Raw genomic sequence first — 27,725 nt, forward strand, 5'->3', positions numbered from 1 at the left:
TCAGTGGTGGTAACTGTCACAGTTAGCAAACTAGGCCTGGTGGTCATAGGCGGGGGCACTCTGCCTGGTGCCTTTACCCAGCACTCGGCCCTGGAAACTTGGTTCTCTCCTTCCCTTGACAGTGCTCTGCTGAGCAAGGGTGCTGCTTCCAACTTTCCTGGACTACATTTGACAAGTCTCACAGCATGGGGCTCCCTACCGTCTGCTCCTAAAGGCTATCTGACCTTTAGCACAGGAGGCGGTTGGCTGGGCGTGACATGCACGCAAATATGTGAATGTTCACACACGTACCCGCACGCATGCTCACACGCACATTCTCAAGCACATGTGCTCCCCGACCGAGCTTCTGCGAGCCTCACGTCCCTACCCCCAACCTCACCCCCTCCCCTTCCCCTCCCACCACAAAAGCCACAGGTAACAGCAGTCCCCAGCAACACAGAAGACACAATGCAAAACCCAGAGGCAGGCTTCGTTGCCATGCTGTTTTAAGCATCAAGCAGGATGTGAGCCCAGGTGGCTAACGGCAGGGCTGACCAAAGAAAACTCTGCCTCCCTCCCTTCTGCCCTGCCCCCAACAGCGGGCTCAGGGAACTTGGAGGTATGTTCAGGGATTTTCCACGGTGCCAGGGGGCAAAACAGCTGGACTGTCACTGCATTCTGGCCCCACCATGTCCTAGCCAAACAATGTGTGCCCTTGGAGAGGTCCCACCTGTCTGGAGCTCAGTTTTCCTATCTGTAAAATGGGGAAACCAGACTCACACATGTTAAACCAGCCCACACAGGTTAAAGACCATCCAAGGATGCTGGGGGATTTAACAGCATTGTCACCGTGGCTGGATTTTGGAAAGTGAAAAGGGCTACCCATGTGCTGGGAAGTCTGGGATAGTGACTGAGCACTGCTGCTCAGGTTGTTCCCAACTTTGAGTAAGGTCATATTCCAGAATGTTCCCCACATGCCCTCCTACCCGGTGGCCAAAGTCTTATGGCTTAACTCCCTATCCTGGCAAATGGCACGGAACCCACCCAGAGTTTAGAAGTGATGGGCTCGCATGTGGGGCAGGCTGGTGTACGTGCCCCTTTTCTGGCTAGCTTTCCTGGTTGCAGTGTGTAACCAGAACACTCAGCCACCTTCTTTTACTCTCTATCTACAGGCACAGCAGGGAACCTGGAGGCCCCCCTGGTTCCTTCAGCCTGTGCACTGCCGCCAAGAGGGCACTGGCGGGCCAGGGATAGGTTGGAGTGGTCAGAGGCAGCTTCAAGGGTGTGGAAAGACCAGCAAGTCAGGAGCCAGTGAGGGCGGGAACAACTCTGGCTATATCCAAAGGGTGGCAATAGGGTAGGGCTCTCCCAGGGCCATGGACCCCCCGGGGGTTAGGGTACTGACTTATAGTGGTCTTTTGCTGGGAGGGGGGGGAGGCAGTGATAAGAGGCTCTGCCAAGTTGTAGATAGGTTAGGCCTACTGGGCTTACAGGAGGAAAGGGACTAGCTGGCTCTCTTATCCCAGGGCTAGGGTTGGGAGCCCAGGGTGAGGTACACAAGCCCAGAGGGGGCCTGCCTGGGGCCAAGAAGCTCTGTGTCTGTGGAACTTCGTCCTGGAGAAGGAGGCTGAGGGCAGTGGTTTTCAGGCAAGGGGCTGGCAAGGGCTCTTGGGGCGTGGGTGGTACAGGGTGAGGGGAGCTGAGCTAGAGGGTTGGCCAGGGAGTCTGAGCCTCTAGACTCTGCAGCCGAGGATGGCCAGAGAGGAGACTGCCAACAGAGAGGCCAAGGGGGCAGTGTGTGGGGCCTTTGCTGACAGGGGCTCCGTGTGCTGCTGCAGCCACTCAAACTCCTCCAGCAGCTGCCGCTGCTGGAGCTCCGGGCCCACCTTCTCTCGGATGGTCTGGTAATAGTGGTTCAGGTACTGGAGCTGCAAAGGGAAGGAGGGGTTAGGACCTCCCCAGGCCAGGCTGTCAAAAGGTGAGACCTTTTCACCAAAAGGTGAGACCTCGGTGCCATCCAGCCCCCTGCTGTGGTACTGCAGCTGCCCACCTCAGCCCTTATGTACCTCACAGGTCCCTAGCCATCCTCAGGCCACAGGCATTTTCTGGGCCTTTTTAGAGGCAGTTCACCACAGTGGCTGTTTAGTGTCATAGTGACTTTCATGGGGTGGGTGGCAGATGGGAGTGGCTCAGGAATGAAAGTAAGGCAAGCATAATTATCCCCATTTTACAGAAGAAGGGACTGAGGCTTATGCTAGGACTTGAGGTGGCAGAGACTCCCCAGGAGTTCACTACTGGGGGTTGGGTAGGTTGGTCTGACCAAAGAGTTCTAGAAGCTTTGGGGTCTCTGGTGAGTAGGGGATGGATGCCTCAGGATGTGCTTATAAATGCCAACCGCGTGGACCCTCCCAGGTGAGGGGAAGTGGCAGAGGGTCTTGGGGTAGAGGGAGAAGAGGCAAGAGAGGCCCAGGGTTGGGAAGAAATCAGTCAGTGGTTCATGGGCTGAAAGATCAAAGTGCTGAGGATCACTTACCTGCTCAGGAGACAGCAGGCTGACATCAATGAGGTTCCGGTCATAGGGCACCAAGGATACCACTTCAAAGGTCAGGTAGGACCCGGGGTACTGGGATGCCACAGGGAAGGTGGGAAAGCAGGAGAATGAGTGAGGAGAAGGTGGTAGGCTGAAGGGAGGGAGGGAATGCTTCACTCAAGCCATGGGCACAGGGAACTGACACTTGTCAAGCTTGAGATTCAAGATAGGCCTGAACATCCTACAGTCCCCTTGACCCTCCCCAAACCCCAGTCTATCACTTAACACCTCGCCTTTGGTCCTTCCATCTAGATTCCTAAAATTTAGACTTAGGTCTGTATTTCTCAAAGTGTGTGCATCTATAGCACTGAGGGGGCTTGTTAAATATGTAGATTCCAGGGTCCACCCCCACCTCCCCAGACCACTGGAGTGAGAATCTCTAGCACAGGGTTGGGAAACTACATTTAAGTAATTTTAAGATAAGTTATTAGGTTTTTATATCTATCCATGTAATCTATATCTCTATATATTTCTATCTACCTACATCTCTTTGTATCTATCAATGGACCTACCTATAGAGATAAATATAAAGAAGAATAAAGAGTCTATAATTCCCATTTCCCAGAGATCCTTCGCTTGCTTGTGCTTAGAAAGTTCAAACTACAAAAGAATACACAATAAAAATTGAAAGTCTCCTCCCTGCCTGGTTTCCTTCCTGAAAACATTTAAGACATATACAGTACGTAGGTTTATATGTGTGTATGTGTGTATGTATGTATTTTAATCCACACAAAATGGATCCCACCTGCTTTTCTGCACCTGCTCACCACCCTCTTAAAAGGGAACATAGGAGAGCACTGCATATTAGCACAAAGATATCTACCTCAGTCTCTTTTGAGGGCTGCGTAAGGGTCCATAGTATGCAGATGATGATTTATGTAATCAGTGATGGATATTTAATCTGTTTCCACTTCTTTTTCACTATGACCATAGTACAAGTACTACAATCAGAATCAATGTATAAAACAGTTTGGTGACCTTTTGGGACTATATCCAGAAGATACATATTTGGCAGAGGTATTGCTGAGACAAAAGGGATAGGCATTTCAAATAGATGTTTTGATAGATATTGTGAAGCTGTTCTCCAGAAAGATTGTATCAGTTTGTATTTCCTCCAGCAGTGTGAGAGGGCCCGTTTCCTCATACGTTCAACAGTACTGGGTATCACCAAAATCTCTCACTTTGGCCAATCACACAGGTGGAACATGGTATTCTATTGTTGTTTTGATTTGTATTTCTTTAAGAATAAAGTTGAGCATCTTTTCACATTTATGGAGCATTTGTGTTGATCTTAGTGAGTTGCCTCTTCATGTCCTTTGCTTTTTTTCCCCCCTGTTTTCCCTATTTTTGTCTTACTGGTTTGTAAAAAGCTCATGGTGAAAGAAGGAAATGCATCCTTTCTTTGCTATACGTGCTTTGTTTGTCATACATCTTTTGACTTTGTTTATGGTCTTGTTTCCATACAGACAGTTTTAAATTTAATTGATCAATTTCCTTCACGGCTTCCAGGTCTTGCATAGAAAGGCCCACTTCCACCCTGGGATTATAAATGAATTTATATAGATTTTCTTCCAGATCTTTTATGGTTTTACCTTTAAATCTTGAGATCAATTCAGAATTTTATTTGGGTGTAAGAGTAAGGTTCTTCACTTTAATAAACCCCCAAATTAGCCATTTGTCCCCCCTGCCCATTTATAAAATGTCTCTGGTCTTTATTGTTTTGAAATGCCAGCTTTATTATAAATTAAATTCTCACTTTGTAGAAATTAGAGGACATATTTCTGGACTGACTATTCTGTTTCATTGTTACATCTGTCTCTCTCATCTTTAGTGCCATACTGTTTTAGTTACAGTAGCTTCAGAGTCTGTGCTAATATCTTAAAAGGCTAGTTTCCTTTATTGCTCTCCTTTCTCAGAATTTTCCTATCTACTTAGCTATTTTTGCACGTTTATTTTTACAAATTTTACTATCATTTCGTGAAGTCACAAAAGCATCCAGTTAGCATTGGAATTGTGGTTGTCTTGAATTTATAGATTAATTTAGGGAGAAATGACATCTCCATAATACTGAGGCTCCTTTCCAGAGAGCACCATTTACTTCAATCTTTTTTATGTCCCTCAGTAGAGATTTTCTCCATATAAGTCTTTTTAAGTTTATACGTAAGAATTTTATCCTGTTGGCTGCTATTATAGGGAATCTTCATGTCGAACAAACTCCCCTGGCCATTATTATGTGCATTGAGGACCAATGATTTAGGGCAGGGACACAGATTCATTTGGTCTAGAGTGGGACCTGGGCACTGGCATTAAAAACAAAAAGCTCTTCTGATGATGCGGATATTCTATTGTGCAAACAGGTTTGAGAAACTCTGAGTTATGGAATTTTTCTAGAGCCCAGGAAAACTTCAAATGAATTCATGCCTGCCTATTTAATGCCCTTCTCCTTTGACCTTCCTTATACCCCATGCAGCCCAAAGTCACTGCTGTGCCGTTCACAGCTCTAGGCCGCTTCAGCAGCATTTTACCTTGGTCTTTGCTTCTACCACAAGGGCCACATCTTCAAGACGGATCCCGAATTCTCCATCCTGATAGTAACCAGGTTCTAGAAGACACAGAGATGCTTGTGGTATTAAGCAGGAGGAGGACCCAAGCCTGTGTTTCCTGTCCAAATTGAGGAGTGGCTGGAGTGCCCAGCTGTCTGGCTGTCTCTTGGCTCAGGCAGACCCACCACTGGGTAGATGCTCACTGACCATGCAGAGGCAACCTGCCAGGCCTTGTAGCCAAGCAGAGAAGACTTAAGAGCTCACTTGGATCCTGGAGGCACCCCCATCTCCTTGTGTGCTACTGTCCTGTTTCCCCACCTTTGATTGAGTCTCCAGTGTTTGGATGTACAGTCAGGAACTGACTCCCAAGGGCAAAATGAGGGTATGAGCTGAAGGGATTTAGGATTGGGGTATGACAATCCACTTGGCGCTGGGAGTGGTGGATCCCAGTGGGTCTGTGCCTGGCATGCTCCCTGAAGGCTGGCACTCCCTCAACTATAGTCCTGGGCTAGTCTTGGGCGGGGGAGGGGGTGGAAGAGCTTGAGAGCCATACCGATGGAGGTGAACATGCCCTTAGCCATGGGGAGGTTGTTGTACTGGAATCCCACTGGCCCTGGAAAAGGAGATGTAGGCAGAGCATCAACCCTCTCATACTCTCCAGCTCAGAAACTAGCAGGCTCTGGGGACCAACTGGGGAAACTGGGCTTTCTCCAGCAGCACTTGTCCACCACATCTTTGTCTACCTGGGGCTGGCACAGAGACCACATTGGCTCTGTTTTTTATTACTTTGGCATCTATGCCAGCCAGCCGCTAGGCCTTGACCTGCCACTCCTCTCTCTGAGGCCCTCTCAGATGCCAAGCAGGCAGCAGGAATGGCCAGGTGTCAAGATTTCTCACTTACCCTGTGGAGCATCACCTCCCACCAGCTGGTTAACCCTGGGTGGGTCACTGCATCTCTGTGGGTCTCGGTCATTTCCATAGAACATTTCATGTTCCATAGAACATACCTATGTTCTATTTCCTTCACAAGAAGTGGGGGGGGGGGAGCCCAGGGAAGTGCCGAAGAGACACTTACACTCATGCACACAAAGGAAGTTGCCAATGCCATGGCCTGTCCCGTGACCATAATTGAGCCCAACATCCCATAAGGCTCTGCGGGCAAACACCTCCATCATTCGCCCTGGAAGAGAGATAGCCCCCAGTCAGTCAGCTGGACCCTAACTGTCTGCTTGGCCCCTTCCTGCTCTCTTGTCCCAGAGTCAACTACCAAGATGGTACCTGTGGAGAGTGGCTCCTGAGAGGCAGGTTAGCATGCATTGTTTACAGCACATCCTACATTGTACCTACGTTACCTAGACTGATGACTCTACTATAATTTCTCCCCATCCATCAAGACACCCACTTCCTCTAGGAGTCCTCCCATGACTGCTACAGCCCACAGTAGCCTCCCCTACCCCACTGAGCTGCAGTATTAGATTAGGAGTCAGGAGGCCTGGGTTCAAGGCTTGGCTCTCCCAGTAATCTTCTGTGTGACCTTGGGCAACCTGCTTTCACTCTCTGGGCTGGATTTTTGCATCTATACAATGGATGGGATGGTGATATAATCCCTGCCACACTAGCCTTCTAGGGTGGCAGTCTGGGTCCAGAGAAATCAGGGCCTGAGGCTCTGGGTCCAGCCTGGTTTCCAAAACCCACCTGATGTATTAGCAGGAAAGACGAGTCTGGACAGATCGATATTTCCGATCAACACACGGGTGTATGCCTCCTGATGGGGAGAGGGAGAGGTAACGTGGTGAGTAAGGGGAGGATCCTGGGAGTTTCCGAGGGGGACCTGTTGAAAGCTGGAGCTTGGTCCATGTGGTTCTCTTTAACTGGTCCACAGGGACGCTTATAGATGGCGGTGGGCTGAGGCCTGACAGTACGGGGTTGGGAGGCAAACCCCCTGGGCTAGAGTCCTGACGTAGCCACTCACAAACTCTGAGACCTTGGGCAAGCTACTTTCACCACACTGTCCCTCAATTTCCTCATTTGTAATGGAATGATCATAGTACCAGCTCGTAAGGCTGTTAGGAAGAGTAGGTCCACTTATGCACATGAGGTGCTTCAAACAGTAAATGTTCAAATACAGATCAGCGCCCTTATTACTATTATGATCATCCCTGAGTTTCCTTCAGGCCTCAGGTTTGGGTTGGGGCCTCATAATCTGGCAGGTCAGCCTTGCTCGGTTGGGATGTTTACCTTGCGGATAAAGGGAGGGAGGTGGGCTGACAGCAACCTCTTCTCCTGTTCACTCCTTGTGGCAATGTGGTAAGTCCTCTCATCACACACGTGCACATGCACGTGGGCACGCAAGCACACAGGTTTGTCATCTTGCGCACGACAGCCCGGGGCATTGGACTCAACCCACTAAACTTGAGCTCTTTGAGGCCTGGCCAGCTCTTGTTTGTTCTGTATTTCCAGCACCACGTTCAAGCCACGGTCGACTTGCTGAAAGCATGAATGTGGCCCCCTGTTCCCTCGCCACCTAGAGCACCCTCCCCTCCGTGTACATAGAGCCTCTTCTCCATGTGGGCCAGCCCTCACTGCTTTCTGAAAACCTTCAGCTCCTTTCCACCTCTGCCTCTGAGACTTCTCGTGCAATTTCTCTCTGCCTGGAATGTTTTTTTCCTCTTTTCTACAGAGCACGGGGCTAGGCACACAGACAGCACTGAATAAATATTTGTTCACTGAGTCACTGAAATGGGATGATGATAAGCTTCAGCTGAGGCCCTGTTGGTGGCCTGAAATATCTCTGGGGAAGTAGCCAGGAGCACTGGGTTTTCTGGTACTAACTTGCTGTGTGACCTTGGGCAAACTACTTAACCTCTCTGGGCCTCAGCTTTAGCCTCCGTAAAATGGAGGGTTCTTGCTGGAGTGATTGCTTGGGTGTCCGTTGGGTAAAGGTGGGTAGGGGTATTCTGGGTCCAATTCTTACCTTTTGAAAAGCAGAGGGGGTGCCCCAGTGGACTGTTCTGGTGATGTCTGTGGTTCCATCCCTGTGGAGAAGGACAGTCAGCATATACAGCTTGGCTATGTGCTTCCCGTGTGTTTCCCATTGGGGTTTGAGTGGTAAGAGTGGGGTGGTGGTGAGGTGGGTTAGGGGTAAAGGAAGAACATAGATGCCATTGTCAATTTCTCATCTTCAGCTTCTGTGCATAAAGGGACTCTGAAAGCTATGAAGTTCAAAATCACTATGTTGTCTGACATTTCTGATCTCCCACATACATACTCCACCCCCATCCCACCTATTTTGGCTATTTTACAAATCTGAGTTTCTTGGGTCAGCCTAGCTTTACAAGCAAATTTTCTACCAGGCTTTCGGGGAGGCAGGAGGAAGGGGACTGTCCCATTTTTACAGGTGGAGAAACTGAGTTTCAGAGAGATCATCATACTCTTACACATTCACATAGTTATTTACCATTTCTAGAACACTTTTGCAGCTCCCTGGGAAGGGTAGCAGAGGGGGCTTCATTATCCTCATTTCCCAGATGAGGCAATTGAGGCCATGAGGCATCCCCCTTTCTGAGCCTCAGTGAAGCCAGGCCTCGAGCAAGCATTGACTCTCTACATAGATCTCTCCTTGTAAATATGGATCTCACACAAGGGTTTGCTCAGAGTCCCAGGAAACTGAAGCCAGAAGCCAAAAAGTCTGACTCCCAACCACAGCAGCAGCTGTTCCCCCAGATGGTCCCTGTGGTCACCACTAGGAAGGGGGAGGGGAGAGAATCCCAGGGCCCTGGGGATTCCTCCTTGGGAGCAGGTCACAGGGCGTGGCAGACTTCTTCAGAAGAGGAGAAGAGGAAGTGAGGTGACCAGTTCCCCGGCCTCACCCTCTCTGAGCATGCCCCAATCCAGCAACGCCCGTCAAATTCACTTCCTCTTTGCACATTGGCCATTTCAAGTACACAGTAGCACAACGCCAGACTATGATGAGCACAATGTGATGAGCGAAGCCTGCTAGGCTGAGCTCTCGGGTTAGCTCCCAGAGCTGCACTAAAAGCAAGCGAAGAGCCTTTGTCACTGGCACATGCACCATTACCACAGGATAGAGAATGGGAAACTGAAACTACTCCTCGCTCTTCCATCAGTTCAGCATACCCCTTCCTGCCCACCCCTGGCCCCCCGCCAACCCTGCCCAAGCTTTTCTACAATCCACTTGCTTCCTAGATAAGAAGGGAAAAATCTACTGACTCATCTCATCTCAACTCCTGTGTGAATGATTGGTCACAAATTAGGAAAAACTGGGGTTAGTTAGCCTATTCTGCATGGCTGACATGTCTGTGTGTTCAGATTGTGTACTGTACAAAGGTAACACATCTAAGGGGGTACCAGTCACTCCGTGGTTATATACTAATTTCAATGAGAGCACACAGGTGGATGCACAGATTGTGGAGTCTTAGAGGCGGCAGGGGTGGGGGGGGGAGAGTGCCCTCCTACATAACCCTACACATGGTCACTCACACATATCTATTCACAGACATACCCATGCTGATAGGTGTGCCCTGTTTCAGCTGTGCTCTGGGCACCCTCTGAGGGTGCTTCTCTCCTCACCTGCTGCTTGCGGAGGCCTGATCTGGCCGCCACCCCCAACCTGACATGGTCACTGCATCTGTGCAGGGTGGGGAGAAGGGGCTGAGGGAGGATGCATGCTGCTGGTGTGTGCGTGAGTAGGTGAGAATGTGAGTACAGTGTTTGTGCAGCCAGGCAGGGCTGCTAAGCATGGCTGTTCAGACTGTGTAATAATATGCAGGCTTAAAAAACTCTTCACTTGGGGCGCCTGGGTGGCTCAGTCAGTTGAGCATCCAACTTCGGCTCAGGTCATGATCTCACGGTTCATGAGTTCAAGCCCCGCGTCAGGCTCTGTGCTGACAGCTCAGAGCCTGGAGCCTGCTTTGGATTCTGTGTCTCCCTCTCTCTCTGTTCCTCCCCCGCTTGCACTCCATCTCTCTCTCTCAAAAATAAATAAAGATTTAAAAAATTAAAAAAAAAAAACACTTCACTTGAGCAAGGAGAGATGTTTCTGATTCTCCCAGAGGTGCTGCACGGGCAGCCCCAATGACTTGGCTTCTGTGTTTCCCATCGTGCAAGGATCCCCAAGTATGAACATGGGAACAATGCTCAGGGTCATTCAATCCAGGGCTCTCTTTTTTCATACAAAGGATCCACACCCAGGAAGGGAAAGCTTCGGCCAGCTCTTAGGCAGCCCAGGATGTCTGTGTTGAGATATTCGGGCAGGGCAGGGTGGGGAGTACATACCAGTATTGCCCCCCAGAATCCAGCAGGTACATCTCATCTGAGGATAGCTTGCGGTGCAGCTCCTTGGTCGGACTAGGAAGGGGAGAGCCACTGAGAAGGGAGTAGCCTAACCCTACACTGGGCAGGGTGGAGGTCCCGAGTGGAAGCAGAGGAACCCCCTCACCCCTTATTTCCCAAAGGGCCCTGGAAGAGTACTCAGGTGATGCTGCTAATGTACTCAGTACACACCTGCTTGTCCTATACCTCACCAAGCAAGGCCTTGGTCCCTGGGAAGAGAGAGAAGAAGGAACCCAGAATGCAGGAGCCTGGAGAGCCTCAGAGAGCAAACCAGTGCAGTCGTCTCCTTCTACATAAGGGAGAAACAGGCCCACAGAAGCCAAGAGGCTTGCAGGAGGCTGTGCAGTAAAGCTGGGGAGGAGCTCGGCCTGGACCCAGATGCTCAGTCTAGTGCTCTCTTTCTTTCTGTGACCGCTGAGAAGCCAGGGAATATGAAGGGAGAGTCCTCGAGGGTGGGGCTAGAGAGCAAGAGTTGGTAGGGCCAAGGAATTCCTACCCTGCTACTCTCTAGAGGGGAGAAGGGGCTGGGCCAAGGCAGCTGTGGGCTTGGGAGACTTTGGGGGAGAGAATTCTGGGAGAGGCCAGGCTGGCCCATGGAGGACATCTGATCTCTTCCTGCTGTGCCCATGCCAGGCTGAGGCATTCTGGTGGGTTTGGGCCCCCAAATTCTATCAGGCTGGCCTGCAGGTGTTTGTTTTCTATGGAGCCAAACATCTGGTTAGCCCACCTCTGGGCCCTCCTTAGTTGGTTCAGGCTGGGTGAACAGGGCTTTCTCCTCATGTACTCGAGAGCTTTAAGAATTAGCTAATATAAACAACTCGCAGGAAGCCAAGGAAAAACATCCAGCAGCAGCCCCGCCTCCTTTCCAGATCCCTCAGCCCTGTGTGTTCACAAAGTCTCAGCCTTTTGTGGGGAAAACTGCTCAGGCCTTTTAATTCCAAGAAGACTCCCAATCCCTGACTGAGCTCCACTGCCCATCGTAGCCTCCACAGTGCTAAAGGGTCTCAAACCTTAAATGTGGGCCTGGGCCCCAGAGCATTCCTTCCTTCACACCCCCAGCCCCTGCATATACCCCAGGATCCCGTCCCTACAGGGCCCTAGAAAATTCCTTCTCCTGTACCTGTAGTGGGCCAAGGCAGCATTCAGGCCACTAGCAGAGATGGTTTCGAAACTGGGTCCAGAGGAGAACTGTTCCTTTCTGGAAAGTACATGGCAGGAATGGTCAGTGGATGGGCTCAGGGTCTAGGCTGGACCCAGCATATCTAATCAGGGCAAATGAAGGTTATGGCTGCCTCTACCTCAGCCAGACTCCATTTGGCTCTCCCAGCCCCACCTCCTGGTGCCATCTTCCCAGGCTCCAGTCTGTCAGTTATAGAGCATTCAAGGTCAGAGAAGGAGGGGTTGTAGACACCAATTTGCCCCCCTCCTCCCCCATTTTACAGATGCGGAAACCAAGGCCCATTGTCCCAAAGTGAGTTTATGGTAAAGTGAGAGTGAAGAAACCTAGTTTCTTGTGTCTGAAAGCTTCCCCAGCCCCACAGCAGCATCCTGCACCTCAAACCTACAGTATGCTTATGGCCTGGGCCATGCGTGCCCTCAGGGAACTTCACTCCCCAACTTGATACTTTCAAGCGGCCCAGGAGCCATACCTGTCCTGAGCCAGCCTCCCCCAGGGAAACAGGGTCTGTGCCTGAAGCAGACACCAGGGGGCACTGATGGGTTGTGGCCCTTCAAGGTGTCCCGCTTCCAGCGATTCCAGGCACTGTCATCCAACCCGCCCTGCCCAGCTCCCCGACCCCCCCCCCCCCAACCCGCCGCCAAAACCTGCTACTCCTTGTTCCAGAGAGGTCCCCCAAATACAAAGAGGGTCTTCCCGCTGAAGTAAGGAGACCAGGTGCCCCTCCCTGCCCCCACCCCCACCCTTAAAAATGGTCAAAATATCAGCAGTGGTTCTTCACCCTCGGAACTTGTTGAGCAGCTCTGCCCCGGAGAACTCATCCACCGTGCCTTTGGGCACGTTCTTCTCCAGCCACACCAAGTAGCGGATCACAGCCACGGCGTCCCGCACCTGCAGCGGGCAAGCAGAGGAGAGGGCTGCAGCAGGATCGCAGCCAGGGCTCTGGGATCAAGGGGATCAGGCGGCTGCTGGGGAGCTGAGCTTTGAAAACTCGAGGGTTTCACTGACTATTTGATGATCTTAAGGGATTCTTAAAGTTTATATGTGATTACAGTGTGGTTATGTTTTAAAAAGAGTTCTTATCTTTTAGCGACACTTCCTAAGTGTTTTCTTTTAGAGATACTAGGGTGTTAACAGGAGACACTGTATGATAGCTGGGATTTGCTTTAAAACCAGCCAGCAGTGGAGGGTGGGGGCGTAGGCAATGAACCTGGAGTTGTAGACCAAATGCCAGGAGCTGAAGAGGGCTGGAGCAGAGAGGTGGTGCGTGGGGATCATTATGCTGTTTTCTCTACTTTTGTATACGTTTAAAATGATCTATAAGAAAGTTTTGTAAAATGCGGCGTTTCTTCTAATTTGAACAGGAATATCCAAAAGAGCAAGCTATCCTCTTGCCAGGGTGAGGAAATCAGGCCAGCTAACACTTACTTAACACTTGGAATGTGCCAGGCAGTGATCAAAGCAATATATATATATATATATATATATATATATATATATAAAGACACATATATATATACACACATATATAATTATTCAATATAATTACATTTGCATAATTATTAATTATGTTTATATATGCATATAATATGTATACAATTATGTATTTATATACTCCTATATTATATTTACATATATTTATTTATATAAGTATATATTTATATTCATATATATACACATAGTCTATGCATATAAATGTATATATGTACACATATGTATACATGATTATATATTATATTTTATATTACTTGTATATTATAATTAGTATGTTAATTATAAGTTACTTATATATTTTATACATATCATATATTGTATAGCATATATATTTATCTATTTAATCCTCACAACAACCCTATAGTGTAGACTACTGTTATGGTATTCATTTTACAGATGAGGTAACTGAGGCCCAGAGAGCTGAAGCAACTTGCCCAAAGTCACCCAGCTAGGAGGTAGGTAGAGGAGTTGGGATTTGAATTCAGACACTCTAGCTCTAGGGCCCATGCCCTAAACCACTGTACCAGGTTGGGCATGAGGGGATGAAGCCCAGGTAGGTGCCCAGGAGTTTGGTGTCTACTTCTCTGTTTCCTTAAGCTTCTTCAGGCTCCTTTCTGATTCATCAAATCAGGAGTTTCCAAAAGGCTAGTCTTCCTGCGACTTACGTGGCTGGCCCTGAGGAGGGCCTGTTCCTTGCTATTTTTCACCGCCTTGGTCACCATCACTGGGGAGTAGGTGTCTTCTATGAGTTTCTCCTGTCATGGGCAGAGAGGAAGAGGTATGGGGCCATCTCCAGGGCACAGTGGGGTTTGAAAAGTACTGGCAGGAAAGCCCAGCTTTCCTGGGCTAATCAAGCAACGTGGTCAATGGGCTAATCTAGCAATGTGAGTTTCCTGCATGTATCATGTCATAACAGCTACCATTTATTGAGTGCCTGCTGTGTGCCAGGCACCGGGCTTTACATGGACCATCTCCTCTAAATCTCTTCAGATAAAGTCCTCTGAGGTCAGGACTCTTATTTTACAGGTAAGGAAACAGAGGTTCGGACTGGCTAAGTCACTTGTCCAAGGTCATTGCACAGCCAGTTCAGGGCAGAACCAAGACCCAGTCTCAGGTTTGGTGACTTCATAGCCTCTGGTCTACTAGGCTGTTCCCTCTCTAGTCTCCTTGACAACCTCTGAGCTCTCTGTGGACAGACATCTGCTCCCTCTTTTTCCATCCTAGGAAAGGCCTAGAAGGGGACTGACCAACTGCCTGAATGGCCAAGGGGCTGTGGCCCCACTTTAGGTTGAAACTTATCAGGGCTGGAGCAGGGGCAGGCACGATGCCTGGCCTAGGCTGGGGCCTGGCAAACCTACCGTGGGTATCACTTCATAGAGCCCATATGTAGTATAGCTGGTCCCGATCCAGATCTTCACGTTTCCTGAGGCGTAGGCCTGGATGTTGTGACGGACTTGGCTGTAATCTTCGACTTGCACACACATGGAGCCCGTGCAGCTGGAGTTGAGGTACTTCAGGGTCTCAGAGTTTAAGCAACTCCTGTTTACAAATAACCTAGGTGGGAACGGAAGATGAGGAGGGTCCTGAGGGTCTCTAAGGTTGATTCACTTCCTGGAGGTCAGAGGAACTCCAGCAAAGAACCAAGCAAACCATATTTGGAGTAGGTGGGAACAGAGGTCAAGGGGTCAGGAAAAGCCCACTGCAGGCTTCCTAGAGGATCCTGTGGGGGCAGGCAGCAGGTTCCTGGGAAGGCCGTGTACCAGGGCCGTGTAAGTGGTAGAGCAGCAAGGGGTGGGAGTTGGAGGAAGTCCTGGAGAGCAAGCCAAGGAAAAGCCATACCTGATAGAGGAGTCTGTGAGCAGTGTGTAGGAGTAGAAGAAGGGGTTATAAGGGATGTCACTGCCACGAAGGTTGAAGAGCCCTGGGGAAGAGAATTGATGGGGTCTCTTTGAGGCTGGTCTGCCCAAGGCAAGGACTTGCACACCTTTGCCTCACCATTTGCTTTGGGCCCCAAAGAGTCCCGGCAGTGTGCCTGAACATTTGCCTCTGAAAGTTTCTCAGTTTGGTGGGGAGGGGGGCTTTGAGGTGCTGATAAGAACAATGGACCCCCCTTTCTCCCAGAAAAATGAAGATGCCCCGCCAGCAACCAGCACAGTTCCAGTGGGTTCCCAGAATATCTGAAGTCCAGAGCCAGGGTCAGGTAAGAAGCCCTATGCCACACTGGGACAGAATAGGGCTCCACCAGGTGCGAAAGCTAGGAGTCTGAATGCTTTTGGGTTGCTGGCCAGGCTGATGGCAGGTGTTAGCTGGGCCCCTTTCCCTTCATGGGACAGCCTTTGCTGTTGTGCTCAGCCCCTTCCTCTGATGGCCTGTGGGCTGCCTACAGCGTGCTCTGGGCTTCCTGGTTTTCTTATTAAGCAGACATGATCTCCTGCCCCCTAGCCTTCTTAGTTCCCACAGACCATGGCCATGGAGCTCTCAGAACCCGTGGTGATAGGGTGACTGGGGGAGGAGTTCTGGGTTGCAGGTCCAAGAGGCTTGGGGTTTGGGGGGACCGAGGCGCCCACCCGTGTCCATGAGTCCACACTCACAGGCCGTCTCATCAAGCGCTGACAGAAGGACAGCAGTTGGTGCCTTGGGATGCTTTTGCATCTGGCTGCGGATGTCAGATACTTTCTTCTGCCAGGTGTTCCCTTGAAGCAAAGGAGCCAAAGAAAGCATAAGCAACATACTTTCCCTTTGGCACTCTGTTCCTGAGAGGGCTCCCTCAGGGCAATCGCTTTCTGTTTCTTTCTTTTTAAAAAATTTTTGTAATATTTATTTATTTTTGAGAGAGAGGGAGCACGTGGCAGCGCAGCAGAGGGGTAGAAGGAGAGGGACACAGAGGATCCAAAGCAGGCTCTGCACTGACAGCAGAGAGTTCAATGTGGGGTTCAAACTCACGAACCGTGAGATCATGACCTGAGGTGAAGTCAGATGTTTAACCAACTAAGCCACCCAGGCACCCCTTCCCATTTCTTTAAAAGCAATAGAACACTGTCTTCAAACAAACTCTCACTTCTGTAATTATTAAGGACATGGACTCTCTGGGCTGACTGGGTTCAAGTTCTGGCCCTGCCATTACTAGTTGTGTGATCTTGGACAAATCACTTAACGCTTCTGTGTCTTATTTTGCATATTTGTAAAATGAGGATGGATTATCATAGCAGTATTGACATCAATAGCGTTATTTTGGGCATCAAATGAATTAATATTGGTAATGCACATAGAATGGTGTCTTGATGTATAGTAAGTCTGGTGTAACCTTCTGATCCATAAATAAGCATGCAGAACAGAGATCAAGAGAGCAGCCTTGGCTGAAGGGCAAAGGGACAAGGCTGGGTCATGATCGAGCCTCTACTCTGAAGTAACCTGGTGCCTAATAAGACACAGGTCCTTGAACATTGTTTTAATTCTTATCTGACCCATTTACAGATAATGATGTTGAGTCTTCAGGGAGGTAAAGTGACTTGTCTAAGATTTCATAGGTAGCAAGGGGTGGAGGGGTGGAGCAGAGATTTCAATCCAGGTCTTTTTGACTACATGGCCCACCCTCCTAATCTATATGGACACTGGACTATCTTGCTAACACTGTCAGTCCCCAGACTTGTCCTTAAACTCTGTGCCACAGAGCTGTCCTTTCTAGGATGCTTGTGTCCTGGTTCTAGGACTTTAGTTTTCATCTTTTATCCCTAGTCTCTGTAATGCACATGAAGGGTCTGTTCTGAGGCACAGCTCATATTTTGCTGACAGAAGGTCATAAACATTAAGGGTCCTAGCTGGGCTCAGAGATTAACATAAGCAACTTAATGCCATTTAAAAAAACTTTATGCAAACAGGCAAAACTATCCAACAAGAACCAAAGCTTTGGGTATGACACTCTTTAATGATTGTTTTATTTTATTGTGGTAAAATACACATACCAAAAAATGTATCATTTTAACTATTTTAAAGTGCACAATTCAGTGGCTTTAAGAACATTCATAAGATTATGCAACCACCACTGTCTAATTCCAGAACTAATTCCAGAACATTTTTATCATCATGAAAGAAAACCCTGTAGTCATTAGGCAGTCATTCCCTATTCTCTTCTCCCCTCAGCTCCTAGAAAACATTAATCAGCTTTCTGCCTCTATGGATTTGGCTATATTGGATATTTCATACAAATGGAACCATACACTATGGGGCCTACTCTGGCTCCTTTCCCTTAGAATTATCTTGTCCAGGTTCATGAATGTGATACATTTTTGTGACAACAAATGCAGGCAACTTTAAATTGTCTGATGCATACAGGTATCTTGGAATAATTAACTTTTCCCGTTCTTTTCCTTTGCCCCCTTTAAAGCTTATCAGTTGCTGGAGAGAAAGTCTCTCTTGTCTCTGTAAGCTTTGTGACTCAAGAACTCTGTTCTTGGGCTGCCAGGCCTAGTTCTGGCTCTGGATGGCTTTTCCTTGAAGACGAGCAGCCTACAAAGCCTCAGCATCCTGTCACTTGTGGGAAGTGACTTTAAAACCCATGTGAACTCTCCCTCAGTCCCTTGGAAGGGTTCCCCCTTTTATCCCCTCCCCTTCCAGACATAACTGCTCTCTTCTTTATCTGAATGGAATGAGTATTATTTATGATGGTACAGTCCTGGATAGCAAGTTTCTTTAAAAGCTTTTGTGAGATGCAGAATGATTCTGCAAATTATACCAGAACAGATAAAGAAAATTGGGCAGTTTTAGCTTGTTTCATCATCCTTGCTATTTTGAAATTTTCCTCCTGCTCTTTTGACTCCTTTTCAAGCAAGAAATGTGCACGGACCTGTGTGTGGAAAGGGGCCTCTCAGATTGCCCAATATTGCTAGGAATCCAAGTCCATTGGCTTGTTCAGAATTCCTGGGGAGGTAGAGGGTGGTGGTGTCCAAGACAGTGATTCATAATCAATAGCCTGGTCATGGTCAGGATTTTAGTTGCTACTTAACAAAATCTAGAGCATGCTGTTCTTTTATGATGTATTTAGATGGTATCAATGAGGTCAAGATGAAAACTATTGATGTTAGAATTTGGGGGATCAGTCAACTTTCCTTTGTGGTCCGGCCAAAACTTGAACCTTAAGTTGTATCATGGATTGACCCTGAACTTAGTTACATACTTCCTTTGTTAGCCCGGCCCACCTGACCCCAGACATCTTATTACAGGAGGCCCAGAAGTCAAGGTTTGAATGAATCAATATAAACCAGTTTCCACTACCGCACAAGCAACTCATATCATGTTTTTTTCTCTCTTCAAAGGGGTGGGGTTCTTTTTTTCCCCATCTTGCTCTGATTCCCTTGTTTCCTCACTTGCTGTTCTGTCTTCAAATCCCCTTCCTGCTCCCTCTGTCTTCAAGTCCTAACACTATTTATTCCAGTGTTTTCTAAATATGGTCTGAGGACCTTTTGATTCAGATTCTTTGAGATGACATCTGTTTTTTAAATAATCATCCCAGGCAATTCAGGTGCACACAAAGGTTCAAGAACCATTGCTCTGGTAATTCCTAGGACAAAATTTTCACCCAAAGGAGCAGCAGTGGGGACCTGTGTTGCTTCAAGTTGGGAAGGAGAAGGGGCTTATAGAATCACCTGTGAATGCCTCCTGCAGGACATAAATGGGCTGGCTCAGAACCAGAGGCTTCTCTGACCCCCATGCCTGGTCCACAAGGTTGGGTGTGATGGACACCAGTTTTATGTTAGAGTTCATGAGGGCCATGTTATAACTCTCCCAGGAACCTGCAGAGAAAGGAAGCAGTCACTTGTCCCCTGCCTGTTAGCACCTCAGGGAAAACTGTGACTCAGGCAGTTAGTCTTTATCTGCTCTGCCCCCCACTCCACTGCTGAAGCCCAGCTGCTCAGAGCAGGTCCAAGCAGTCTGGTTCTCTTGGAGCATGTCCTCTCAGCCTCCTTGTTCTGCTTTCAAAGCCTAATTGCCCTGGGCCCACCCCAACCCTGCCCACAGCCAACTGGCTAGGTTTATCTTTTTAAGCACCAATGGCTATGGGGCCCTCTTCTCAGTACTTTCCATAGTAACTGAGCTTCAGTGCCACAGTCCAAAGAATGGTGATGCTCACACCATTGGAAAGGCTGGCAAAGAAGCCAGTTCTGAAGGGGGAACCTTTTGGTACATATTTGTGAAGACCCCACCCTTGGCCAGCTGGCTGGGGTCCCAGAGCTCAGGGACCTATGATCCTGGGGGGAGGGGAATATGCTTCTTTGCGCAGAAGCTCACTTCTTTGACCCTTCCAAGCTGCCTTTCAGAAGAGTGCTCCCAAGTGATTCTAGTGCCATAATTGGTACAGCTCCAGAGCACAGAGGATGGTTCTGGGTTCTAGAACATCCTGGCCTATTTGTCTGCTAGATATATATTATGTCTGTTAGATCTTAATGACTCCCTGGATCTTCTAGGTTGGGTCTCTGTACTCATGACTTAAAAAAAAATCTGCATTCATTCTTTTAAATATATTTACATTACACAGTCCATGAGTAAATCTTTGTTGCAAAATATTCTGCAACTATAACTTGAGACACTCTGTCTTTAGAGTCATCCTATTCCTCCTTCTACGAAGGTATGCGTCTTTACATCCCAGAGGGGCTGAGTCACCCTTGTTGCTGTGGACAAATGCAGGAATGAGGGAAAAACATACCAATGGAGAAGAGAAAGGGGTCGAAACCCACACGCTTTCCAGCAGGAACCTCAGTGAGGAGCCAGATGACTATGGAAGCTGTATCAACTAAGAGGAAGACAGGAAAGAATGGAAAGTCACCTCCAGGGACAGTCTCAGGCTCTCCAGTCAGGCTTCTGTCTGTGACAATCCTGCCAGGTCTGTCCTCCTTGATGTCAGCTTCAAAGGTGAGGGATGGCTTCAGATTTCCCAAGTTTCCCATAGAGGCCTTTCATGCATCCTCTTACCTGTACTTTCTTGAACCTAGTCTAGATTTCAGAGCTTGGGGGACAAATCCATGCGACCTTTTTACCTTCTTTATGTAGTTCCCAGTTGCAGTCCATCTGCCGCTCAGCCTGGGTCCAGTAGCGACTGTCGGTCCAGAGACCTGCTTTCCCCATGGTCACCACTGCAGTTCCTGAGGCAGAACAGAGAAATTTGGAGTTGAGGGTGAAGGTGAAGATGGTGGCCTTAGTTAGTGCATGGGCAATATGGTACTGGCTCCGAGAATGTCACAAGGGGTCTCCGGAAAGAACTTCCCTCCTCCATTACAAGGAAGTGAGGCAGGAGACATTAAGGAGAGCGTCAGGGGAAGCCAGCTTGGGTCAGGCATCTCTGCTCTGTGTTGAGAGCCTCACCTAAGGAGGGACAAGTGGTGTCTGCTTCTGGCCTTCCAAAAGAGTCAATGCTGCATGTAGGTGCTCTCAGGAAAGATGGTGTGGTAGTTAGTATCAAGACTCAGTGGCTGATAGGGACACTAAGCCAGGGGCTTAGCTGAGGACAGGCAGAGAAGCCAAACCCAGTATCTTTGGCAAAGATGAGTAAGGCAAGGAAGCTTGAAGCTTAGGGGAGGAATGTTTAAGGATCAGCAAGGGAAGCATGGATTTCATTCAGGGGGCCAGGATCAGAGTGGGGGGCCCCTTCAGAAACTGGGATCCCATAAAGTACTTTTTTGTTTGCGACTCATTTGGCCATGTGAGGTGATGTTCCAGAAGGACCCACTAAGTAAAACTGTCCCCAGGTGAGCCATGTATGAAGGGAATCAGCGGGCCCCTAGTGGCTAGATGTGGAAGTGGCAGCTGTCCTGCCTTCTGCCTCATGAGAAGTGCGACTGGTGGGTTATGAGATGTATACCCTGGCGACCCTTTTCTGAAAGGTAGAGGGGAGACAGGACCACTGAACATTAGGTCTTGGGGTCCTGGCTTCTGAGAACTGGCCATATTAGAGCGTCTGTGACTACCTCTGGGTCTACCAACAGAAGCAATAAGGGCAGGGTAATGGCTGTCACCTGCAGACCCTGTGAAGCCTGTCATCCACGCACGCCTCTTGTCACGTGTGCCGATGTACTCACTCTAGGAAATCAACAACACCATTGTTAGCCTTCTTCATGGAGTCAGACCCCATGGAACGCCCCCAACCACTTCCCAGTTCTTTCTGTCTGGTCAGATTCAACAAGTCCTACAAGCCCAGGCACACTGGGCACCTCTTCCTGGAAGTCCTCTGTCACTCCCCCAGATCTCAAGATCTTCCCTTCCTTTGGACAACTGTGTCTCTTGGAGTCTCAATCCCATAGTCCAGAACTGGCCTGTTCTTGTCTCCCTGGTCAGAATGAAAATTCTGTGCTGTCTGGGATCATGTCTTTTGGTTCTTCTGGTTTCTCCCCTCTAGCTGTCACCACACCCTCCCCTGTCTAGTATGGTACACTGAGTACACCATAAATAACTTCTTCAGAGGGCTTTAAACTTAATTGTCTTTTGGTCATCATAATCCTTTGAGACAGATCTCATTATTTCCATTTTTCAGAGGCTCAGAGAAGTTGAGATACTTACCCAAGATGGGAAAACCAGTTCAAGGAATCTTATTAACACTGAAAATGCCTTCTCTTCCAAACAGGCTAGTGCTCAAAAGGTGGATGGGATGGAGGCAGAGCCGGTGGTGGGGAAAGGGTGGGATGGGTTGGCAGGGGTGCTGCTTTGGGAAAAGCAGTTCTTGTTCAGACCATCTTCTTTCCTGTCTGCTCCCCTCCCCCAGCCTACACCCCAAACTAATGTAGTCCGGGACTCTGGATCATTCCAATGCTCCATCCATCAGGTTATGGAAAAGGCTGGGCTGGAAGGGAACTTAGAATTCTTCCGGTCTGATTCCTAGCCCACGCTCTAACCTCCTAGGGCTGGAGTGCCCTAGACATTCATTCTGGATCTGCCATTTAGGAACTGATCAAAATTGATTCTGAACTTGTTTATAGTCTCATTGCCTGGAGGCAAGGAGATTTGGTGATGGCTTCTCTCCTATGTAAAGGAATAGACTCTCTCAGCTGCCCTAAAACTCACATGTCCAAGCCTTGTACTTCCTTCCCTTGCCTTTTGAATCCTTTCTCTGCCTTCATCTTCTGAACCTTAGCAGCCTCTCGCTTGTACCCTGTTCTCATTGGTGGTTGACCCAGGATAGCAGAGGGCACGGGTGGGGGATGAGCTGTCCCTTACCATGTGGGCATCCGTTTCAGGGATGATGTAGGCAAAAAGATTCTGGATGTGCATCTGCTGGCGGAGGGCTGTGAGCTGTGCTGTGGTATTGACCACAGTAACTGGAAGGTACTGACATGTGACAGGAAGACACCAAGACACACATAGAGACACACATTGCTTAGAGAAAATTATGCTTGAGCCCCAGCATCCAGAGGAGTCACCAGGCCCCCCCCCCCCCCCGCCTTAGGCAGGTACTGGGTGTGGCCAGGCTGGACCAGCCTGCAGAGGAAAGGGGTGGCAGCTGACATTACGGGTGAGTCTAGAATAAGATGCCTGGGCTGAGAGGAGATGTAGGTGTTGAAGAACTTGGAGAGAAACTCCTTGTGACAATAATGGGATCTGAGTCTCAGATGGGGGCATGGGTGCAGGGATCTGAGCCCTGGCACTGGGCCAGGCTAGAAGGACAGTCTTTCTTTGGATACCTTGGCAGCAGAATTGCAAATTTAGCAAATAAAAATACAGGATGCCCATCCAGTTACATGTGAAATTCAGATAAGAAACGTATAATGTTTCAGTATAAGTATGTCCCACACACTATTTGGGGCATACTTATACTAAGACATTATTCATTATTTGAAATTCAGATGTAACTGAGCATCCTGTATTTCACCAGGCAACCCTACCTTGGGGACTTTTTCAAGTTTCCACCTACTAGTCCCAAATGGCAGAGGAGAGTGAATGAGTACCCCCAGAAGTTTGGGATATTGTCCAGAAAGATCCCCTCTAAGCCATTTCTTTAAAAGCTGTTTTATCTTTAAAATAGTGTGGTAGGGGCGCCTGGGTGGCTTAGTCCACTGAACAGCTGACTCTTGATTTCGGCCCAGGTTTGTGAGATCCAGCCCTGCATCGGGCTCTGTGCTGACAGTGCAGAGCCTGCTTGGGATTCTCTCTCTCTCCCTCTCTCTTTGTCCCTCCCCTGCATGGGTGTGTGCTTGCTCGCTCTCTCTCTCACTCTCGAAATAAATAAACTTAAAAAATAAAATAAAAAGTGTGGGTTTTTTGTTTTGTTTGCCTTCTACTTAATGATATATCCATGTCTGTTTTAATATAAAAGTAACATGGTTTGCCCACCCACCTGACTTCCCCAGTGGTCTCATAAACTTGACATTGCAAGCAGATGTACCCCATTGGCCCTGATGCTTAGTGAACTGTTGGCAGGCCACCAGCTTTCGCCTGTGCCTCCCCCTGCCTGAAGAAGCTCTTTTGCCCTACTCTTGTGGAAAGAATCTTCTGGTCTCCAGCTAGGAAGCTGAGACCTTTCAGCTCCAATATGCTATGCCTTCTCCTGTAGTCACACCCTAGGCCTCCCTCTCGCCCTTCCATTGTCCTTTCTAGCTCTGTCTTCATCCCTCCTCCCTTCTGTGCCTCCCTTTGCACTGTAACTTTAGAATTTTTGTTTTCTTTCCTCCCATCCTCCTCCTTGCCTCTGCCCAGCGTCAGCCAAGGCTAGCTAAAGCCCTTCACCCTCCTTGCTGCCCCTCCTCCTTCCCTCTAGTGGGGCTGCCCAAACCCAGACGGAAGTAGATAACTTGATGTGGGAATGGATGGGAGGGAAGGATGGGGTGTGCCTGTCAGACACCTGAGAATGTGCTGCCCGACCTGAGGGATATTAATCAGAAACTGTGGCCCCAGAGTCCGGAAGTCAGGAGAAAGGTGGGTAGAGGCAAAGGCTAGCAACTGAGCCAATGGGGGATGGGGAGAAGATGGGAGCTGTGGGGCGGGGCTGAGGCGGGGCCTTACCGGAGGGCTGATTAAACAGTTTCTCACGTCCTCTGCCGTCAGGTCCACTGATTTTGGGTGGCCCCAGGCACCCAAAGCTAGAAACCAGGAGAAAAATCCAGGGTCACTTGGAGACCAGTTAGCTCCTAGAGAGCACAGGGACATGTTTCCCCAATCCTGCTCCCTGTCCCCACTGGGCCTCCATCCTTTGAAAAAGCAATGCTGTCCAACTCTACCTTAGGATAAAAATAATCACATTTCATAGGAAATTAGGCTGAATTGAATGCACCCTGGGTCATAATCAAAGAAACCTGTTTCATTGACAAGTGATTGCCACTTTTGCATGGGGTTTAGTGCTCATTAAATCAACTTTTCCCTTCTAATCTAATTGGGACTTTTCAGGGTTTACCAAACTAGAAAAGTTGTATGTAAATTAAAATTTTGTAATCAAATTTTCTTTGAAATTCTCTAGAGGATCTCGTTAAATAATCAACCCACCTTCATTTTACCCTTCTATACATTTAGTTATATATATATTGGGTTTCCTTAGCATTCTTTTTTAAATGTTTATTTATTTTGAGAGAGAGAGAGAGAGAGAGAGAGAGAGAGAGAGAGAGAGAAAGCACCCGCACATTTGTGCACATGAGCAGGGGAGGGGCAGAGAGAAAGAGGAAGAGAGAGAATCCCAAGCAGAGTCTGTGCTCAGTCCAGAGCCTAACTCGGGGCTCAATTGTACTACTTCGAGATCATGACCTGAGCCGGTATCAAGAGTCAGATGTTTCAATGACTGAGCTACCCAGGTGCCCCTATATTGAGTTTACTTAAATTCAAGGCCTATTTGTACCATTTCTTACAACCCAAATATCTGGCTCTCGTTTCAGGCTCATTTTTTTGGGAGAGAAAGAGAGAGAGAGATGGGAAGGGGGGAGAGGGAGAGGGAGAGAAAGAATCTTTTTTTTTTTCAGTGAAAGAGAGAGAGAGAGTGCTTGAGTGGGGAAGAAGGGCAGAGGGAGAGAGAGAAAATCCCAAGCTCAGTAATTTATAGTATCTCATTATATACTTGCAATAAGCTTGTGAGGTGGATATTACTGTCTATTTTCTATAGATGATGAAGCTCAGGCCCAAATAGGTTTGGTAACTTGCCCAAGTTTTGCCACAGTGAGTCAGTGGTAGAGCAGGGATTTGAACTGGGGTCATCTGAGTACAAAAAGTAAACCATAGGAAGGGTGGTGCCACAGAAAGGACAGAGTATATGGAGACTTAGTTTCCAATTTGGGTCCCAAATTTGGTGTGACCCAAGGAGTCACCCAGTATTGACTGAGCAAACATTTCCTAAGTACCTACTCAATGCCAGACACTGGGCTAAGTCCCACAGGCTCTGGGTCGTCTAGCCCTGAGAGTCCAATGGCCTCTGATAGTCCTTCCCTCCAGCCCCCACTTTTAGGATGGATCTCTCCAGAGGGTAATGAGGGCCTGGGTGTGGGGAGACACTATACTTTTACCTTCTGAGCGGCTTGAGTTACAGATAGGAGCGTGGCTGGCATCTAACACTATAAATGTCCTGCATGGCTATGTTGGTCTCATAAACTCAAGGGGAAGGTGCAACCCATATTGTTGATCTAAGAAAATGAACCCCCATTTCTGTAGGGAATATTTGGCAAAATGGTGATGCTAGGATGCTAACATAAGAAGCAAGACTCAGCCAGACTATGTCTGTCTCAACAACCAGATTGTTGTTCTCTAAGGCCAAAGCTGTGGCTCCCAAGGTCAGGCTTGTGTTCCCTGACACAGGGCCTAACATTGGGGAGGTGCTCAGGAAGTGGGTGCCAACTGAATGAGCAGGGTCCTGCTGATTGAGAGCAAAGGCAACGAGGCCTCCCTAAGGCTGGGGGTGGAATGGGTGTGGAGGACATTGAGCTGGGCATCTAGTTGTAACCAAAGAGGACAAACAGGGCACCATGGGAGTGACAAAGACCAAACTTTAGTTATGCTCTTCAGAGCCTCTTCTTCACTGGAATTTGACTTTTGCTTTCCATGTCCATCTGGTCCTTGGTGGGCCTGTGTCACCCAGTCCTCAATAAGAATCTTGCTAAGTCAATTTAGAGATTGAATATCTGATCACCTTTGCTATCTGATCAAATTCCTCAGCCTTCACCCTTGATATCTGTTCACCCTGGCCTGCGTTCAGTAAGAATCCTATGAAGCTGGCTTAGCAAGAACTCCCCTACCCTTGATGTCTCCTCTTAGTAATTTTCCATCCACTGCCCCCTCACTCTGTTCATTGGCTGTTAAGTCCTCAGCCATCTTTGCTGTATTCAGAGTTGAGCCTGATCTTCCTCCCTTATTGCAATAATTTTGAATGAAGTCTCCCATACTCTTTTAACAAGTGCCAGAATCATCTTTTCTTTAACAGGTGGAAATGGAAAGGTGTCAATCCAGACTTGACCTGACTCTCTAGGGCCCTGAAGACTGGCTCTGGGGTTCTTCTTTCTCATGACAGCGAGGAGGACCAAGAGAGAAAGAGATAACCTCGTCCCAGCCCTCACTCCAACCCTTTCTGAACCCAGAGGGGAGAGGCCAGAGCTGCTCTCCAGCTGGATCTGCCCTCCCAGCATGGGAGGGAAGGACCAGGATGCACATACCACAGAGGACGACAAGCCAGGGGCAGCAGCCCCAGTGAGCTTGGGCCATGGGGTCTCCAGATGCCGGTGCTGGGTGGATGGAGGGATGGGGGGGCTGGAAAAGGCAGGGCTGTTTCCCTGGCCTCTTCCTCCAGGCCTTCCGAGGACAGGAGCAGCCAGGGGGTGGGGGCTGGCGATGGGGAGGAGGCGTCCAGCTGGTGGATGGTGAGTCCCCCTCTGGTCTTTTGTATCTGAGGGCTCCGGACTCGGACTGGACTCGGGAGACCGGAGTCGGGAATCCGGGTGGGTGGGGAAGCTTCAGCTCTCCAAGCCCGCCCCGTGCAGAGTCCAAAGATCTCTGGGCAGAGGAGCCGCAGCTGGTCTCAATCAGCCTGCTCTTCCCCGCCCCCCACTTCAGCAGCACGTCTCAGTCATTCCCGAATTCTGTCCCCCTCCTTCCAGCAAGCTGTTTCCCATTAGCTCCCCCACCCCAGGCTCTGGATACAGCCCCACTTTTGCTCCCAGATGAATGTTTATCTTTCCTCCTCCTCTGAGCTGGCTTGTCTCAGAAAAAGCCAGTGTCCTCACTCCCTAGTGTTTGGGAAGCCCTGCTGCACCCCTCAGGGAAGGGGGAAGTTGGTAACAGCAGGAGAGCTACTTTCTTCAGCTGGGGTGAGTCCCCTCAGTAGAGCCCACTCTGTAAAAGTGCTGCCAGTCACTGGCAGAGAGGAAGACTGCCTTTCTCTTGGGATGTCTGGGATGGTAGGGTTCCATTCGGCTGTTTGAGCCACATATCTGAGAGAGAATGAAGACTGCATTTGGACGGGCCAGGAGATGCCACTGAAGAGGGAAAAAGACTCAAAAAGGGGAGTTTGGGGGTCCCCAGAAGACAAATTTAGTGAACTGGACATGCCCTTGCTGCCATAGCTTCTAGAACAAGGCTTTGGTTCCCCTGCAGTATAGGTCACTCCTAACCAGCATGAGTCCCTACAGGGGAAGTGGAGAAG

The 27,725-nt window shown here is 48.8% G+C and overlaps 1 protein-coding gene across 1 annotated transcript; it reads right to left on the reverse strand.

Moving 5' to 3' along the window:
* Nucleotides 1–468: 468 nt before the first annotated feature.
* Nucleotides 469–27,027, reverse strand: XPNPEP2 (X-prolyl aminopeptidase 2). The gene is made up of 21 exons (XM_019427029.2): nt 26,740–27,027; nt 24,119–24,195; nt 22,337–22,447; nt 21,142–21,205; nt 20,167–20,271; nt 19,836–19,922; nt 18,778–18,924; nt 15,727–15,828; nt 14,975–15,056; nt 14,494–14,689; nt 13,801–13,890; nt 12,423–12,532; nt 11,585–11,662; nt 10,408–10,479; nt 8,087–8,147; nt 6,808–6,877; nt 6,188–6,292; nt 5,666–5,725; nt 5,095–5,171; nt 2,513–2,602; nt 469–1,907 (listed from the first exon to the last, which is right to left on the reverse strand). The coding sequence occupies exons 1-21, from the start codon at nt 26,786–26,788 to the stop codon at nt 1,713–1,715; spliced, it is 2,028 nt and encodes a 675-aa protein (XP_019282574.1). The 5' UTR covers nt 26,789–27,027; the 3' UTR covers nt 469–1,712.
* Nucleotides 27,028–27,725: the final 698 nt, after the last annotated feature.

The sequence above is a fragment of the Panthera pardus genome, unplaced genomic scaffold, assembly GCF_024362965.1.
Source record: "Panthera pardus isolate Hobbes unplaced genomic scaffold, ASM2436296v1 HiC_scaffold_27, whole genome shotgun sequence".
Classification (NCBI taxonomy): Eukaryota; Metazoa; Chordata; class Mammalia; order Carnivora; family Felidae; genus Panthera; species Panthera pardus.